This window comes from Erpetoichthys calabaricus, chromosome 7, assembly GCF_900747795.2.
Source record: "Erpetoichthys calabaricus chromosome 7, fErpCal1.3, whole genome shotgun sequence".
In the NCBI taxonomy this organism is placed as follows: Eukaryota; Metazoa; Chordata; class Cladistia; order Polypteriformes; family Polypteridae; genus Erpetoichthys; species Erpetoichthys calabaricus.
Genome location: NC_041400.2, coordinates 192575394 through 192595060, shown reverse-complemented (window position 1 = coordinate 192595060; position 19667 = coordinate 192575394). Strand labels below are relative to the sequence as shown.

The 19667-nt window shown below is 42.1% G+C and overlaps 1 protein-coding gene across 1 annotated transcript in view; it reads right to left on the bottom strand.

The window, feature by feature from the left end:
- LOC114654978 (tetratricopeptide repeat protein 39B) overlaps positions 1-19667 on the bottom strand; it is a 204090-nt gene that overhangs the window by 32307 nt on the left and 152116 nt on the right. The window contains 3 exon segments of the mRNA XM_051929950.1: positions 1424-1483; positions 1629-1696; positions 13030-13138. Coding sequence (XP_051785910.1) covers positions 1424-1483; positions 1629-1696; positions 13030-13138 — 237 coding nt within the window.

Here is a 19667-nt window from a genome sequence, read left to right as displayed (position 1 = left end):
ATTGAGCAGTGACAGGCATTCAAATCAGCACAATGACAAGGGGACCCACATTTGTGCACAGCCAGTTTTTCACATTTGATTTAACTTCATACAACTAAATACTGCGTCACTAAAAATCTTTGTTCAGAAAACACCGCAGTACTCCTAGGAAATGAAAGACATGCCACTGTTATCTTTTTTGTTGAAAGTAGAGTCAATTATTATGCAGGCTGAGAGGGGTTCCCAAAGTTTCTTATGACTGTATATCTCCATTAATGAACTGATGAACTTTGGCCAGTTGACAACATAAAGAAAAAAATATTGTAAAAGGTGCCATTTCAAATACAGGGTGACAGATGGCTATGCAGGAGGATATTTTACATGATTTTAAAAGGAGAAATATCTTAATTTGTATTCTGGGACAAAGTCCTGAATCCATCGTAGATACCACATGGGCTGGACCGGCACTGCAGGTAGAAGAAGGGATGGTTCCTTACCCGGACGGGAGGCTCCTTGAAGGCAGAAAGGCATCCCGGCCAGGGAAGAGAGAAGAACCACAACCAGAAAAGATGGCCAGAATATGTGGGCGGACAGCTCACCAGAAGTAGAAGAGGTCACAGGGGACTTTCTATTTCCCCCCCACCCCAAACGATAGATGGCCGCAGCCCTCCATGAAGACGGCCATTCAAGGAAACAGTAGGGAATGCTAGGAAATGTAGTCCGGCAATACAACCCTGCTGGAAACCATGTGGGTTCCGCAAGGGGGCACTGTAGGGAGATGTGCTCTCCAATATATGGGACTTCCATGTGACCCGGAAGTACTTCCATCGGGCAATTGCCCTGGCACCGGAAGTACTACCGGGTCCATAATAAAAGGGGCCGCACTCAGAACTGGGAGGATGTAGGGCAACACTCAACTGGAGGAGGGCAGTGCGGTGGTAAGAAGATGAAGAGAGATATTGAGGAGAGAAAAACCTGCATATTGTATACTTTGTGGAGGTGAATTTAATAAACCTTCCGTAATTTGAACTCAGAACTCTTGGTTGATCATGTTTAGGGGTTTGGTGTTTGCTAATGCCCCAGTTTCCATCACACCATACACAACTGAACCTGCAATTAAGAATCGTGGGTGGTAGGAGTCTGAACGAGGTGCCAGGCCTTTGCAGTGCCCCTGAGATACACACAGACACGCACACTCACATGATGCCAGTTTAGAGTCAGCATTTACACTAACTAGCTTGTCTTTCAGATGTGGGAGGATTGCTAGAGAAAACCCACAAGGACATGGAGAAAACACACGGACCCCACAACAGTCAGTGACCAGGCCGGAAACTGAAACCTCTGGACCCGTGAGACTGAACCCTGTGCACCACCCTTCCCATCTTATTCCTTATAATAACACATTCTAGTCCCCCAGTGCGCCCATCTTTTAATGTCTACTCACCTTTTCAAAATGTCCTTTAAGTACACCTATTCTTGCTGTGTAAAATAAAATAATAAAGCCCTTTAAAGATAAAAACACAAATTTTAGATTTCACTTTAAAAGGATGCCAAAAAAAAGTTTGTTAAGTTCTGCTTTCTGATATACGCCATACCGGATCAGGCAATAAAAAAAAAAAAGACTCGGGGAAGAAGAATACAGTACGTACATTTGGAAATCTGTCGAGGTAGGGTTCAAGCAGAGCTTCAGCTTCTACAAGATTGCACTCACCACTGCCTGGAGAAATAAAAAAAAAAAAAGAAATTGGGCAAAGGTCAAAGTTCACTCTTATCTCTGTACTCATCCCCATCTAGTAAGGGGAGCTATTTAAACTCCCTATCCATATCTGGATTGTTTTGTCCTCCCCTTATACTTGTCTGTCTCTAAATGACAATCATTTAAAGTCCCTAAACTCTCCACCTGTGACGATTGGGAGCGTTGTCACTTACTGTCTTGTCTCTTCCCCCTGCAGCACACAGAAGACGTGTCAGGAAGCCGACTAACCCCGCCACATTGTTTCCTCAACTCCTACCCCTCCTGGTCAGAAACATATAAGAAGTGCCTGTCCCTGGGAGGTGGCATTTCAGTTAGACCCGGACATTTTACCTGTGTCATTTAGAATTGACTTTAAAATCCTGCTTATAGTTTACAAAGCCTTAAATAATCTGCTCCATCTTATATTTCAGAATGTCTTACACCTTACACTCCAAATCGTAACCTCAGATCTTCAAATGAGTGTCTGCTTAGAATTCCAAGAGCAAAAATTAAAAGAAGTGGTGAGGTGGCCTTCTGCTGTTATGCACCTAAAATCTGGAATAGCTGACCGATAGAAATTCGCCAGGCTGATACAGTGGAGCACTTTAAAACACTGCTGAAAACACATTACAGTGGAACCTCGGTTCACGACCATAATTCGTTCCAAAACTCTGGTCGTAAACCGAAACAATTTCCCCCATAGGATTGTACGTAAATACAATTAATCCGTTCCAGACCATACGAACTGTATGTAAATATATATATATTTTTAAAGATTTGTAAGCACAAATATAGTTAATCACACCATAGAAAGCACATCGTAATAGTAAACTAAATGTAAAAACATTGAATAACACTGAGAAAACCTTGAACAACAGAGAAAACTAACATTGCAAGAGTTCGCGCTATAGCCTTATGACCCGATCGCTGTAAACACTTTTTTTAAAATGAGTTTTAAGCACAGGGGGAAAAAAACGGAACATTTGAACAAATCCAAACTTTATTTAAAAACCAACCACAAGCAACCAAGAAAGTAACATTGCAGGAGTTCACACTAATAGCCTTACAACCTGATCGCTGTAAACACTTTCTTAATTGAGTTTTAAGCACAGGGAAAAAAAGGAACATTTGAAAAATCTGTAATTTAATAAACCACCAAGAAAAGTAACATTGCGACAAATCACACTACGAACCACTTGCTGTAAACACTTTTTTTTTAAATGAGTTTTAAGCACAGGGAAAAAAATGAACATTTGAAAAAAGAGAAAAGTAACATTGCAACAATTCACGCTACGAACCGAAAAATGAACATTTGAAAAATCCGTAATCCAAAAACTAACCATAAACCACCAAGAAAACTAACCTTGCATGAGTCGAGTTCTGGCATGAAGTGAGGAGGAACTAGGTGGAGAACAATCCGGTCTCGTCGCAGTTGAAGACTTGTTGCGGGATGTATCCTTCGTCCTCCACTAATTTTGTGAAATTTTTCACAAATTCTTTTGCAGCTTCAGCGTCGGAACTAGCAGCCTCTCCATGCCTTACCACACTATGTATGCCACTTCTCTTGCAAAACTTTTCAAACCATCCTCTGCTGGCTTTAAATTCCTTACTTTCGCCACTCGTAGAAGGATAGTTTTGCAGCAAATCGCCATGAATCTTCCTGGCTTTCTCGCATATGATCGCCTCGCTTACGCTATCCCCTGCAAGTTGCTTCTCATTCAGTCACACTAGCAACAGTTTTTCCACCTCTTCCAGCACTTGAGGCCTCTGCCTGGTTAACGCTGTAACTCCTTTTGCAACATCTTTCTGCTTTAGAATAGTCGAAATCGTAGATTTTGACTTTTTGTACTCGGCGGCAAGATCAGTAACACAAACGCCACGCTCATACTTTTCAATAATTTCTTTCTTTACTTTGATTTCAATTTTCTGCAAAACTTTCTTCTCACCACTTTTCACTTGCTTAGAAGCCATGGTTAACGGCAAAAGCACACAAAATACTGTAGAGCACAAAGAGTTCACAGTGAAAGCACGCACGTCTGACCGAGAACATGTGGAAATCATCAGCGCGCACAAACCGAAAGGGAAACTGGCATGTTCGTATACCGAGTGTGTGGTCGTGAACCGAGGCCAAAGTTTGTCGAACTTTTTGGTCGTAAACTGATCTGTACGTGTACCAAGACGTTTGTGAACCGAGGTTCCACTGTACTTTAACATGGCTTTCTCATAGCTTCATCTTAGATTAATCCTGATGCTCTGTATATTCAATTAATTATCATTATTATTCATGGTAATCATATTCAAAATCCGTACTAACCCCTCTTTCTCTTCTGTTCTTTTTCTGGTTTTCTGGGGTGGCGATCTGCACCACCACCACCTGATCAAAGCACCGTGATGTCCCTCCATTGATGGATTAAATGCCAGAAGTCCACATGACCGTCATCATCAAGTTCTTCCATGAGAACCCTGAATACCATGAGGACTGATTGAGATCATTTATGTGAGGTAGAATTCCTAGAGGGGGCTGGGTGGTCTCGTGGCCTGGAACCCCTGCAGATTTTGTGTTTTCTGTCCTCCCTGGCCATCAGACCTTATTTTTACTCTATGTTAATTAGTGTTCCCTTATTTTAATTCTGATTTATTTTGTCTTTTTTCTCTTTTCTTCATCATGTAAAGCACTTTGAGCTACATTATTTGTATGAAAATGTGCTATAGAAATAAATGTTGTTGTAGCAGGTCAGAGCTCTTAGATGATCCTAAAGCATATCATGTGTTTTAGCACCCTGTGAGTCTGTATATTTAATTGCAACCATTTTTGTTGGGAAAATATATTAGATGGGGTGGCCCGGGTGGCACCCCATCTACTTTTGAGACTTTGCCACTTCATTCGAGCACCACAATACATATAAAAATAGAATGTCTGTAAGTGTCCCATACAATCCTAACACCACCCTTTAACCACTCTGGACCAAATTTTGCATAGTTAATGTCTAGGACCATATGGACAAGACAGAAAACCTGGACACTCCACTGCCTGCCCCTGATGTCACCACCTTGACACAAAAAAAATGTCAGTACTGCCTCTTTATTGACAGATTTCGACAAAAATTGGTGCACATGGAAAACAATGCCACTCAATAACCACCAAATGACAGCGTGCAACAATTCCAAACACCATTTTCTCTGTGATAACTGATAAGCATGCATTAAGTTCACTTTAATTGTTACATTACACATAAGACTCGCTGTGTGAGAAGGGCCAAAAACATTCTCAAGGACAAAACTCATCCTGGAAATTCTTTGTTTGAGCTCCTCCCGTCAAGGCAGACACTTTTGGTCAATCCGTGGACGCACAAACAGACTAAAAAAGAGCTTTTTCCCATCTGTCATAAACTTTCTGAACTCTGAATCTCCTCAGTCTGAAATCATTTTTAATTGAACATGCGCAATAAGCTATATTGGTAATGTTAGGGTGACCATATTTTGATTTCCAAAAAAGAGGACGATCGGCACGGCCTCCAGACGAATTCAGACAAGCTTCTTGGTGGGTGATGAACATTATTTATTATACTTCAATGGTGCAGAATTAACCTCTGTAATAAAATAAAATGAAATCTGTAAAAACATATAACAAAATAATAGCTCTCTTAGACTCTTCAAATAAATAATTAAATATCGTTCTAAATATGAACTATTCTGTTCCAGCTTCAACAATATATCTCTTAAATGTAATGAAATAAATAACAGAAGAGTCTCACAAAGACAAAAAAACTTAAACAAAAAGAATCTAGATTTTTCATCTTTAGTTTTCTTCTTCATCCTGCTTCTCTTCTTCATCCTCCTTGTCAGCCCATCCATATTTTGATGTAGAGCTGATCTTTCCTAGCAGTTTTCGATAGCTTAACAAATAAGCATGAAAGTCTTTGCAAGACATGTCTTTGAAGTTGTACTGAACTAGTAGAATCCCCTTTAGTGACTCTATGGAGAGCTGGTTCCTCTCCTTGGTCCACTGGCTTTGCATTAGTGAAAAAACCATCTCAACATTTGCATTGTGAGAGGGAAGTGCAAAGACAATCTGTGCAATTGTCAGTAGCTCGGAGTAACATGCAATGCTTTTTGCCTTTTCAAAATATTTGGTCCACTTCTGGTGTACCTGCAGGCCACTGAACTCCTCATCATGGTTGCACGTTTCTGTGAATTTCCTCAGATTGGTGACCTGGTCAAAACACTTATCATCATCAACTGCCACCCCCTTCTCTCCAAGGTAATTGATGCATGCCTCCACATCATTCCAGTTTGGTGGCTCACTCAGATCCATCCACATGAATGTTGAGAACTCTTCCATGGGAGTCATCCACTTCTCCAGATACTCCAGACATGCATTGTACATGCCATGCACATCTGCACAGAACTGGTCACAGCCTTTGTCAAGTCCATCTTTGCGCTTCTGTGCCAGTAGTCCCTTAACTTTAAGGGACATGAAGTTGTTGCTCTTGTGTTGAAGAAGAATGGTATGTATATTGTTTAATATCTTCTTCACTTCCATAATGGACATGTTCTCCTGTTCCATTTCTTGAATGTGGGTGTGGAACACAGACATGAGTGTGTGCATGTGCCAAAGGTAGATTTCAGCAAAATCATTTTCAAAAAAACTCTTGAGTGCTATGGGTGGCTTTTGCTGAGACAGAAAATATGCCTTTAAAGCTGGAAACATCTGTAACATCCTCTCAATGCTTGGGAACAATGACAGCCACCTTGTCTTGCTGTGAGAGAGCATCCTTCTGTAATCAATCTCAACAAAATCACAATACTCCTTCAGGCTCTCAGTGCGCACAGTGTAAATGTGAAAGTACTGGTAGATTTTGAATATGATATTCTCAATGTCAGTTTCTATTGTGCCTGCCCCATGGTGTGCACAATTATTCAATATGTGTGCTGGGCAACCCACACCGATCAGAGTCTTGTTTTGCAGCAAACTCTTCAAATTTGCAAACACATTCTTTCCAGCTTCATCACGTCGGATTCCTCCAAAATTTGTGTTGCAATTGTCTCCAGTAAATGCAACGCAAATTTCCGACAGATTGTTTTTTGCCAGGGTTTCTGTGAGATATTTTGCAATGGTTTCTGCTGTCTCATTGGGTGTGTCTTTAACTTCAATCAATTTTGTTTGCACGCCACCCTTCTTCCAGTCAAAATACTGGATTATGACTGGGAATATTTCCACTGCTCCGTGGTTACTCCCGTCTGTGGAAACACCACAGTACTGGATTTCTTTGAGTGCTTCATGAGTGATTTCAACATAGTGGGGGGCTATAGCACCATTGACGATGGCTTCGGTCTTGGTGCGAGCACTACTAAACTTTTTTGCAATGTCAGAGTCAGGAAATGCCTTTTTAAGCAAAGTACTGGTGCAATCCAGGGACCTGTAACTGTTGTGATGTTTCACTGTATGAAAAGCCATTGCACCTTCTGCTGCATTTACATCATCCTCTGTTTTTCCTGGTCTGACAAAAAACTCTGTCAGCTTTGCAGATGAACTAGTCTCACCTCGCACAGCTTTTTTATGTTTCTCGGTGTCCATGTGGGCTTTCAGATCCCCAGCACCTTTATTGGATACCGAGACATATGTACCGGCTTTGCACACGGTGCACTCCGCCTCCCACTTGTCCCGACTGGGACGGTATGTGGGAAATTTTCTTTGCAGTTCATCGGTGAAGCTGCACTTACGCTTCGGCATTTTCCCTGCTATACTGCTCCGCTCTCTGGTCTGATCCCTGTCTGTGTCTGTGTGTTTGCGCGCGCGGCGCAGACCTGCCCACAAGGCAGCCTCCCGGTAATTACGTCGCACAAAAAAGTAGTACCCTAGTATTGTGTGCAAAACGCCAGTCAATTTACGTACACGCGTAATGGTCCTATGAAAAACCGGACATTTTCGTGAATTTATAAAACCCGCCAGGACGCCCCGGACAGGACGTAAAAAGTGGACATGTCCGGGCAAAAGAGGGCGCTTGGTCACCCTACCATAATGTGCAATATACTGATGTAATACAATATATAATATGTAATGTACTATTCATTAACAGGTGCAATAACAATTTATGCTGCTGTACTTTGAGCAATAATAATTTGCTCTGGTTACTTGATCACTTAACACTGTATACGACATATTTGGAATTATTTGACTTTTCTTTAAATGCACCTTGGGGCTGTCATAAAAAGTAATTTTGTTGTGTTACACAATGACAAAGTGCTTGAACTTGAAAAGCGTCTTTCAATAGATTACCACTAGATGGCATCTGAGAGCTTTGTTAACACCAGTGTATGACATCAGGTGGCATCCTGAAAGGCTGCAACTGTACATTCATTTTCAACTTGTAAACTAACCTCACTAAGTCATCACTAGGGTGCAGTAAGCAGAAGCTTCATGGACAATCCTGACAAGAACAGGTCGTTCAACCTAACAAGCTTGTCAATCCTATTCATCTATCCATCCATCCATTTTCCAACCCGCTGAATCTGCTGCTGGAGCCAATCCCAGCCAACTATAGGGCACAAGGCAGGAACCAATCCCAGGCAGGGTGCCAACCCACCGCAGGACACACACAAACACATCCACACACCAAGCACACACTAGGGCCAATTTTTAGAATCGCCAATCCACCTAATGTGCATGTCTTTGGACTGTGGGAGGAAACCGGAGCACCCGGAGGAAACCCATGCAGACACGGGGAGAACATGCAAACTCCACCCGGGAAGCGAACCCAGGTCCCCAGGTTTCCCAACTGCGAGGCAGCAGCGCTACCCACTGCGCCACCTCCTATTCATCTAATTATTTTAAAATAACATCCAGTCGAATTATGAAGCCAATGCCACATTACGTGACTTTTAGTCATAGGGTACGTCAGACTTGCCGCCAGCTCATTGCCAAACCATTTCAATTTAAGTCACTGAAAAATCTCTGGGCATGTAAAATTTAGTGACTGCATGATGACTTTCCAGCACAGTCTTACACGCCAATGTTTCTCACAACCAATAGCGTGCTACCTGACAAAGTGTTAACAGGTACTGCAACTTCAGTCCTTTTCTTCTTTTTTCCATTCTCTCATGTTCTGTTTGTGAGGACCAAAACACCTTGTCACTGCTTTATATGCATCACACTCCCAGATGAGCATTCATTGGTTATTAACTCTCATGCACACATAGCACACCAAAATGACTAACGACAAAGTCAAACTTGACAAAGTCAAATTTGTCAGGGTGCGTTGCGGACTTGTTGGAGTGAGTCGCTGGCAATGTCAGGCTGGACGACTGACCTTAATGGTAGAGCTCCTTTGATTGCTTCTGACTTGCTAAGATGACTGAAAATCGCTGGAAAAGTTGTCTAATGTGACATGGCCTTAAAGCTCAACTATCTACATCACTCATTCTATATGGGTCTGTTGTTCTCTGTGAGAAGTAAATGTTTTCAAAGTTTGTGCAAATTCTATCCTTGATAAATTTCCGTGTCCCAATGTTCTTGTTGAAGAACTTGTCTTAAACTAACAGCTGCGATCCACGGCACTAATTTCCTTCATAAGATTAAACAATTCAATTACATCACCTGTTAATCTCTGTTTTGAATTCAGATCCTCTATTTGGTTTACATCCTTCAGGCTCATACCTACAGGTTAACAATCTAATCTGTGATCAGCATTTACTAAGTAAATGTTGTCACGCACCCTTTGTTCGGATTCGGAAAATGGATGGATGGATGTTGTCACGCATGTGCGTCGGAGGACTAACCTACTGGAGCGAGATGGGGCGCTGCAGATAATGCTGTCTTCACTTTCATAACAGTGGCAAGAAGCTGCCTGGTGAAGGAAATTATCTCCACCCCTTCCTGCCCTGCCGACAGAAAACCCATGCTTCCTGGAAGGAGGCATCACTTTTGGCCCAAGCAAGCCACAAGATGGAGCTCCACTAAAGCCAGACTCCTTGAATTTGTTTTGAATCCACACTGAGGGGACATGCGCCACATGCGCTATTTACATTCTTTTCTTTCTTTTTTTTTCCACCACATCTTCTGACAAATAAAAGGAACGACCCACTTGGTGTCCCAAAATTTATTGGCATTTCTGCACCCGGCTACAATACATATATTACATTTAAAAATGGAAACCACCTCATTTAATAACTACAGTCATATGAAAAAGTTTGGGAACACCTCTTAATTTTTTGGATTTTTGTTTCTCATTGGCTCTTAAAGTAGCAACTTCCTTTTAATATATGACATGCCTTACAGTAGTATTTCAGCAGTGACATTAAGTTTATTGGATTAACAGAAAATATGCAATATGCATCATAACAAAATTAGACAGATGCATAAATTTGGGCACCCCGACAGAGATATGACATCAATACTTAGTTGAGCCTCCTTTTGTCCTCTAGACGCTGTCCTCCTATAGCCTCTGATGAGTGTCTGGATTCTGGATGGACGTATTTCTGACCATTCTTCATACAAAATCTCTCCAGTTCAGTTCAATTTGATGGACAGCCTGCTTCAAATCATCCCATAGATTTTTGATGATATTCAAGTCAGGGGACTGTGATGGCCATTCCAGAACATTGTACTTCTCCCTCTGCATGAATGCCTTTGTAGATTTCCAGCTGTGTTTTGGGTCATTGTCTTGTTGGAATATCCAACCCCTGCGTAACTTCAATTTTGTGACTGATGCTTGAACATTATCCTGAAGAATTTGTTGATATTGGGTTGAATTCATCTGACCCTCAACTTTAACAAGGGCCCCAGTCCCTGAACTGGCCACACAGCCCCACAACACGATGGAACCTCCACCAAATTTGACAGTAGGTAGCAGGTGTTTTTCTTGGAATGTGGTGTTCTTTTTCCGCCATGCAAAGCGCTTTTTGTTTTGACCAAATAACTCCATTTTTGTCTCATCAGTCCAAAGCATTTTGTTCCAAAATGAATCTGGCTTGTCTAAATGAGCATTGGCATACAACAAGTGATTCTGTTTGTGGTGTGAGTGCAGAAAGGGCTTCTTTCTCATCACCCTGCCATACAGATGTTCTTTGTGTAAATTGCGCTGAATTGTAGAACGATGTACAGATACACCATCAGCAGCAAGATGTTCTTGCAGGTCTTTGGAGGTGATCTGTGGGTTGTCTGTAACCATTCTCACAATCCTGCGCATATGCCGCTCCTGTATTTTTTTTGGCCTGCCAGACCTGCTGGGTTTAACAGCAACTGTGCCTGTGGCCTTCCATTTCCTGATTCCATTCCTTACAGTTGTAACTGACAGTTGAAACCTCTGAGATGGCTTTTTGTAGCCTTCCCCTAAACCATCAGACTGAACAATCTTTGTTTTCAGATCTTTTGAGAGTTGCTTTGAGGATCCCATGCTGTCACTCTTCAGAGGAGAGTCAAAGGGAAGGAAGCACAACTTGCAATTGACCACCTTAAATACCTTTATATCTCATGATTGGACACACCTGTCTATGAAGTTCAAGGCTTAAAGAGCTCATCCAACCAATTTGGTGTTGCAAGTAATCAGCATTGGGCGGCACGGTGGCGCAGTGGGTAGCGCTGCTGCCTCGCAGTTGGGAGACCTGGGGACCTGGGTTTGCTTCCCGGGTCCTCCCTGCGTGGAGTTTGCATGTTCTCCCTGTGTCTGCGTGGGTTTCCTCCGGGCGCTCCGGTTTCCTCCCACAGTCCAAAGACATGCAGGTTAGGTGGATTGGCGATTCTAGATTGGCCCTAGTGTGTGCTTGGTGTGTGGGTGTGTTTGTGTGTGTCCTGCGGTGGGTTGGCACCCTGCCCGGGATTGGTTCCTGCCTTCTGCCCTGTGTTGGCTGGGATTGGCTCCAGCAGACCCCCGTGACCCTGTGTTCGGATTCAGCAGGTTGGATAATGGATGGATGGATGAAGTAATCAGCATTGAGCAGTGACAGGCATTCAAATCAGCACAATGACAAGGGGACCCACATTTGTGCACAGCCAGTTTTTCACATTTGATTTAATTTCATACAACTAAATACTGTGTCACTAAAAATCTTTGTTCGGAAAACACCGCAGTACTCAGATGTTCCTAGGAAATGAAAGACATACCACTGTTATCTTTTTTGTTGAAAGGAGAGTCAATTATTATGCAGGCTGAGAGCGGTTCATAAACTTTTTCATATGACTGTAGTTGAAGGCAATCTGCAGCTTTCTTACACCCAATGTGTAAAACTGGGGGTCATTCTAACATGCGATTAGCAGGTTAAAGTAACTTTTTCTTGTGTATCAATTGAATACTCCACCAAAAAAAATATTTTATTTAAATGTTACTTATCTTATGTGCTTTATACTATATTGGTGGCTGAGAAAAAATTTTAATCTCACGTTTTCATACAGAACGAGAGAAAATACTTTAATCATATAACCGAACCGAACGGTCATCAATGTTGGACAACAGCAAACGATGTGGAAAAACGTCCATGGAAACAAAACCCTCCCATTACTTGTGTCACATGATCCATACATCCAGTTAAACACTCAAAACATACAAAAACTATGCATATTGTGCTTAAATACTATTAATATTTACTTCTGTAAAAAGCAGCATGCTTTGTAAACAGTATGATGCATTTCCAGAATTCTGTGTTACTGAACTGAAGGCAGGTCTCTTGACCAATAAATGAGCAGGAGTGGCAGGTCTTCAATTCAGACGCTTGTTTGCACACGTGTGTGTGTGTGTGTATGTGTGTACGCACATTGCATTCTCATTCACAAAAGCGTTTTTCCAGAAGTGGTCTATTTAAAAACATCTTAGGAAAATGACACGTTTGAGACATCGTGAGTGAATGAATTGATGACTATGCATGTGGATTATGAGATATGAGTAACCTGACATTTTTTTCAAGGACGTTTTGATGTTGTTTGCTGCTGTTAGGCGCTGGTCACTTACCGTGACCATTAAATCATAAACTTTCTTACCTCCTTTGAGCTTGAGAAAGGAGGTCAAATTTTTTTCTCAGCCATCACTATAACGCACTTCTATGACTCTGTTTCTTCCCATTATGGTGCCTTTTGTCAGGACGATACACTAACTTGACATAGCTGGTACTGATATTTTATTAAAGATCAGACATAAGGAGAGCCCCAAAACTACAGAGGCAAAAGAATAAAGTACCGTAAGCTTTACATATCACGACATTGACCCAGCTGCTCTGTTTTCATCAGCAGCCCAGTGGCCATCTTACTCCCCAGGTGATACACTCACTCTCGGCTCACTCTGGTTCATACAAAGTTAGCAGTTTAAAAGAGGGAGACATCTTACCGAGAATTAAAGTGACGTAAGTGTGATAGAGCAGCAGAGTCAGCACGCAGAGTATCGAGCGTATGCTGTGGGTGTACACCCCTTCCCGCAGCTGTGACAGTCCGAACTCCTGGCAAGAAAAGAAGAAAGTGGCACAAACGATTAAATGGAAGTTAAGGAAGCGTCAAACCTGCATTTAATTTTTGAAATCTGGGGAGGGAGGTGATCACATACATGACACAATTTTAACAGAATGAAGCCTGGCAGCCCCACAAGGTTCTTCTGTCTGACCAGAGGACCCCCAGTAGATGATGGCTGTCACAGTGAAAAACATTAAGCATTCCAATTATGATCCTGTGGGAATCAGTTAAGGAAACACTCCACCCAAAAATGATAATTTTTGTATTCGTTACTTACCGCAAACTGTTAGTAGTGATGGCCGAGGAAAAAATGTATCATCTTATGTTTTCATGGAGAATGGAGAGAACAACATTCTTAACACAATGGGTTTCAATAGGAGGGAACAATGAACAGCAGCAAGCAATGTCACAAAAAAAATGCAAACTTCCTAATTCTGTAGCACAAGTTAACCCTGAACATGGTGCCAGTCTCATGCTCAGAAATAAGTTAACTGACAGCTGTAAATGGGCAGACACAATTATGGGATGTGGAGGATGACCAGATTACCCATACAACAGCCAGAAAGCCACGGGAGGGATGTGCAGACTCCATGTAGACAAGGGCAGGATGTGGAATTTGAATCCAGTGATCTGCTAGTCACTTCACCACAATGTCACCCTGTGTCATGAACTAGGAGCCTCAAAGCACGTTCATTAATGCCCACTAGAGGGGGATATCACCAGTAAACCCTGGCAAGTAATGAGGGCAAGCAATCTTTATAAAATGAAAGATTGATTCTTCACAAAAAAGTATACCAATCACTATGAAGCTCCATGGGGCACACAGGCAAAATGGAACTGCCGGTAACAAGTCAAACAAGTCCCAATGCAGACTCCAATAGAAAGATCAAAACATCAAAAAAAGTAGCAAAGCACACAGAAGTTATAAAAAGCACAAGAACTCCCCACTCCTAAGCGTATTTGAAATGAACCACAAGGAACTGATCCTCCAGATTTATATGGTGGCGGGCAGATCCTCATATTGATTGGCAGGTAGCCCTGCCTCTTGAGGGAAACACTCACAAAATACACAGTGCATAATAAAGGCAGCTTACAAACCTAGACAAAACCAAAGGTAAAGAATGACGCACTTAATCAACATAAATGAAAGCATCAAAAATCAACAGAAGAGACGTAAAACATGAATTTAAACCCCAGCCAGGGGAGGATCCTATACATATACAGTGCTGAGAGTATTTGCCCCTTCCTTATATCCCCCATTTTGGCATATTTTACAGAATGAATGGCTTTAGGCCTTTACACAAAATACAATATTAGCGAGTGGGAACCTGAGTTAACACACAACAGTTTTTAAATTATGATTTCCTTGATTCGAAAAACAAAGTTATCGAACACCCATGTCAACCATGTGACAGCAAAATTTCCCCCATACTTTCAATACCTGGTTGCAGCAACCTGAGCAACAATAATCACAACTAAAAGCTTTCTATAACGCAATACCAGTCTTTCACATTGCTGTGGAGAAATTGCAGTCCGGTCCTCTTTGCAGAATGGCTTTAATTCAGGTGTCTACCTGTAGGTTTGTGAGTGTCAGCCGCTTGTTCTCAAGGACAGACGGACGGACGGACGGACGGACAGACAGACAGACAGACAGACAGACAGACAGACAGACAGACAGACAGACAGATAGATAGAGCACTATGTAATAGGTAGATGGACAAAATTCATGTTCTACAGTACCATTTCGGTATTTAAATCTTCATTTCTGCATTCAAAAATTTTTATTTTTTTATAGAACCACCTATGTCTATCTGCCTTTCACGATAGAACTACTTAACAGATGCAGATCGGGTTTTTTTCTATAATTTGCTTGAACATTCCGGATGATTTTGCGACTTCTCTCATCATGCTAAGTATCATAGTTCGCTTGCAGGAGCGATTTATTAGAGTGAATCCAACAGACAGGCTGTGGGCCAAGGAGAGGAGGAGGCGGGACCTCAGGATTAGGGAGCTGGGCGGGGCACTCCTCACTCACCCGCCGGCCTCCGTTCGAGTCAATCTACCTGTCGCCACGTGTTGGAGCAGAAGAGGGGAAGCATGACTTGAAGAGTAGGGAGTCGAGACGGGCCCTCCTCACTCATGCGCCAGCCTCCGTTCGAGTCAATCTACCTGTCGCCATGTGTTGGAGCATACCTTGCCTCCGCTTAGCTAGTGATACCTGTTTGTTTATTGATTTTTAAAGTTTGTCCTGTTTCACTTCCACACGGGATGTCAGGAGTGGGGAGCCAGGCGGGGCCATCCTCACTCACTCTATCGATAGATAGATTTCCCAGGGGGAGATGTTGCTTTTTACATAAGCTCCTTAAATAAATAAAAGGATATATATATTTACACACACACACACGCACACACACACCATAGTCTGAAGACACCCCAGAATGACTAAAAAGCAGGAAAATGAGAAAGAAACAAAACCTCTGCCTTGGCAGTCCCAGTCCCAGTAAAGTGCTAGACAGGCGTATTGCTGTCAATATAAAGAACTCCCAGTTATGTACCTTGACCCACTTTTGCTGAATGATTCACTGCCTGAAAGCCCTCAGTGTTGTTGTGTCACAGATGAGATGTGCAGCGTTGTTCATAATGGCACTCAGTTTTGTTTTCATTGTCTCCTTTGCTACGATCTCCAGGGGGTCCAGATTGAGTCCCTGCCCTTTTAATTAACACATTAATTCAGTGGTATGATATTCATCTTCTAAAATGCTGTCAAACATGTCTACTGTTACGGTGTTCAGACAACTCTATCTTAGATTCACCTGTCCAGAGCACACTGTTCCAGAAGGCCTAGTCTTTGCCTAGATCACAGGAGTTGAAGGGCCGCAGTCCAGTCCTCGAGGGCCGCAGTGGCTGCATGTTTTCATTCTAACCATCTTCTTCATTAGTGAGCCGTTTTTACTGCTAATTAACTTCTTTTGCTTTAGTTTTAATTAACTTGACTCAGGCCCCTTAATTGTCTCTTTTTCCTTAATTAGTAGCCAAACAATAATGAGACATCAAACAAGCCACCATATGACCAGCTCACCTGTGCTCATCGCGCAATATCTGAAAATAAATAAAGGTGAAGGTCTCAGTAAAGTTGATCTCTCAGGTCACCAAAACATTTTGAAAATGTTCTTAGAAAAAACGGAAATATCAACAGATTTGGAAATGTCTGCTGTGGCAGACTGAAAGCAGCAACAAGCCATGGAATTAAATAACGGGCTTAATTAACAGCAAGAATCAGCTTCTCATTAAGAGACTGTTTGGACTGAAATTGGTTGGAGTTTGAAATCCCAGTTTAGCTGGTCATCTGTTGGCTCGTTTCACGTCTCATTTCTGTTTGGCTGCTGAAGAAAGGAATCAATTCGAGGACTGATTCCTTAAAAACAGGGCTATTAAAATGAATGGAAAAGGAGTTAATTAGCAGTGAAAACTGCTCGCTGATTAGGAAAAGGGTTAGAATGAAAACATGCAGCCACTGCGGCCCTCCAGGCCCGGAGTTCAACACCCCTGGCCTAGATGTTCAGTGTCTTCTTGCTCTAATGTTCTTTTTGGACATTAAAGTCTTTTTCTTGGCACACCTTGCAGGCAGGTCACATTTGTGTAATTTCTTTCTGATTTCAGATGCCTGCACTTTGAAAACAAACTTTTGCCAGAGTTGCCTGGAGTTCCTCTGATGACATTTTGGGGTTCTTGAAGACTTCTTTTAGTATGAAACAGATAGCTATTTGGATGTGTTTGCTGGTCTGGCCAGACCTGCGCAAAATACCACTAATTTGAAATCTACACCACTTGTAGATGCTTTTCCTTAAAGGGGGAACGATTGACTTTAAATAATCCGGCTATCTTTTGAAATCCCTTGTCAGAGTCCTAAACCTCCACAACCTTTTTTTCTTGGGACCTCGGGGAGCTTTTTTGATCTTGACACGGTGAGTCTACACATGTCCATAGCAAAGAGAACACCAGACCCTCGATATCTGTACTTTAAATAGGACAATTGGGGTCTACCTGCAATCCCCCTAAGGAGGTTCTAATCATTTGCGGCTCATCTGAAACGCTTGTCTAATATTATGGATTTGAGGAGGTGAGAAATGTAAGGGTGAACTTACTTGTCTGAAAGGACGGACTCAGATGCTGTCTTCCACAGAGTGAGGCATTGTGGGTAGCAGGAAAAGAAGATGAAAGCGTGTTTTTGTTTTTTATGTGTCTGTTTAATATATTTGTTTGCCTTCTGTTAGTGCAAAATAGTGTGCATCCAATAAAGTAATGCAAGTTCCATCCCTGGTTTTTAGTTTATTGTCTAAGTTGTTTGTATATATACTTACTTTAGTGCCAGGAAGCAAACACTCTGTTAAAGTTAAATATGTAAAACAAAGTAAGGTTACTACATTTTTGAGAAATTTAATTGTCTGTACAGGTCTTATAAGATAATTTAAATATTCTTAGTTTAAATAATTAACAAAATCTATAATTGTTGTTTGTATTTTATTAACCGTGCAAATCATTGGTTAATTGTGTAGTTAGTAGCAGTAGTGACACATAGTGACCATTTTCAGTATTAACACCTGAAAATATTCACAACTTCATTCATCCATTCATTTTCCAACCCGCTGAATCCGAACACAGGGTCACGGGGGTCTGCTGGAGCCAATCCCAGCCAACACAGGGCACAAGGCAGGAACCAATCCCGGGCAGGGTGCCAACCCACCACAGGACACACACAAACACACCCACACACCAAGCACACACTAGGGCCAATTTAGAATCGCCAATCCACCTAACCTGCATGTCTTTGGACTGTGGGAGGAAACCGGAGCGCCCGGAGGAAACCCACGCAGACACGGGGAGAACATGCAAACTCCACGCAGGGAGGACCTGGGAAGCGAACCCGGGTCCCCAGGTCTCCCAACTGCGAGGCAGCAGCGCTACCCACTGCGCCACCGTGCCGCCCTATTCACAACTTGTTATTTATATTTCTTTGGATGTAGAGAAAAGCCAAGCAAAATGACAAATAAAAATGTTATTTCTTTGGAGTATTAATAGTAGTTTTACCCATTTATTGTAGACCACACATGCATATATGAGACTTTATATCCAGCTGTTAAACTGCCTGATAAAGAAGACAGCAATTGTAACATGCTGTGGGTTAACTTCATATTAAAGTCTGGAACTCCATTCTACCCCCGCAAGTGTTTTAATTGGCATGTCACTTCAAATGCTAACTATGCTCAACCTTTATAATGCACTGGTGCGGCCTCATCCGGAGTACTGTGTGCAGTTCTGGTCTCCAGGATACAAAAAGGACATAACAGCACTTGAGAAAGTCCAGAGAAGAGCGACTAGGCTGATTGAGGGCTACAGTGTTTATCAGCTGGGTGATAAATTGGACTGAACTGCCAATACTGATGCTCTGTGTAAGAAAGGACAGAGCCGACTATACTTCCTTAGAAGGCTGGCATCCTTCAACATCTGCAATAAGATGCTGCAGATGTTCTATCAGACGGTTGTGGTGAGCGCCCTCTTCTATGCAGTGGTGTGCTGGGGAGGCAGCATTAAGAAGAGGGATGCCTCACGCCTGGACAAACTGGTGAGGAAGGCAGGCTCTATTGTAGGCACGGAGCTGCACAGTTTAACATCCGTGGCAGAGCGATGGGCGCTGAGCAGACTCCTGTCAATCATGGAGAATCCACTGCATCCACTAAACAGGATCATCTCCAGACAGAAGAGCAGCTTCAGCGACAGACTGCTGTCACCGTCCTGCTCCACTGACAGACTGAGGAGATCGTTCCTCCCCCACACTATGCGACTCTTCAATTCCACCCGGGGGGGGGGGGGGGTAAACGTTAACATTATACAAAGTTACTGTCTGTTATACCTGCATGTTTATTACTCTTTAATTTAATATTGTTTTTTATCAGTATGCTGCTGCTGGAGTATGGGAATTTCCCCTTGGGATTAATAAAGTATCTATCTATCTACAGGGGATGAGTTATGAGGAAAGATTAAAAGAGCTGAGCCTTTACAGTTTAAGCAAAAGGAGATTAAGAGGTGACATGATTGAAGTGTTTAAAATTATGAAGGGAATTAGCCCAGTGGATCGAGACTGTTACTTTAAAATGAGTTCAACAAAAACACGGGGACACAGTTGGAAACTTGTTAAGGGGAAATTTCACACAAACATTAGGAAGTTTTTCTTTACACAAAGAATGATAGACACTTGGAATAAGTGACCATGTAGTGTGGAAGACAGTAAGACTTTAGGGACTTTCAAAACTCAACTTGATGTTTCTTTGGAAGAAATAAATGGATAGGACTGGTGAGCTTTATTGGGCTGAATGGCCTGTTCTCGTCTAGAGTGTTCTAATGTTCTATTCCTACGCATCCAGTAAAGTCCTACAATTTACTTTCTTTCCTACTTTTCCCTGTGACAAAAAATGCATTTTTATTAATTTAGATTACAAGAATGAATACACCATGTCAAGT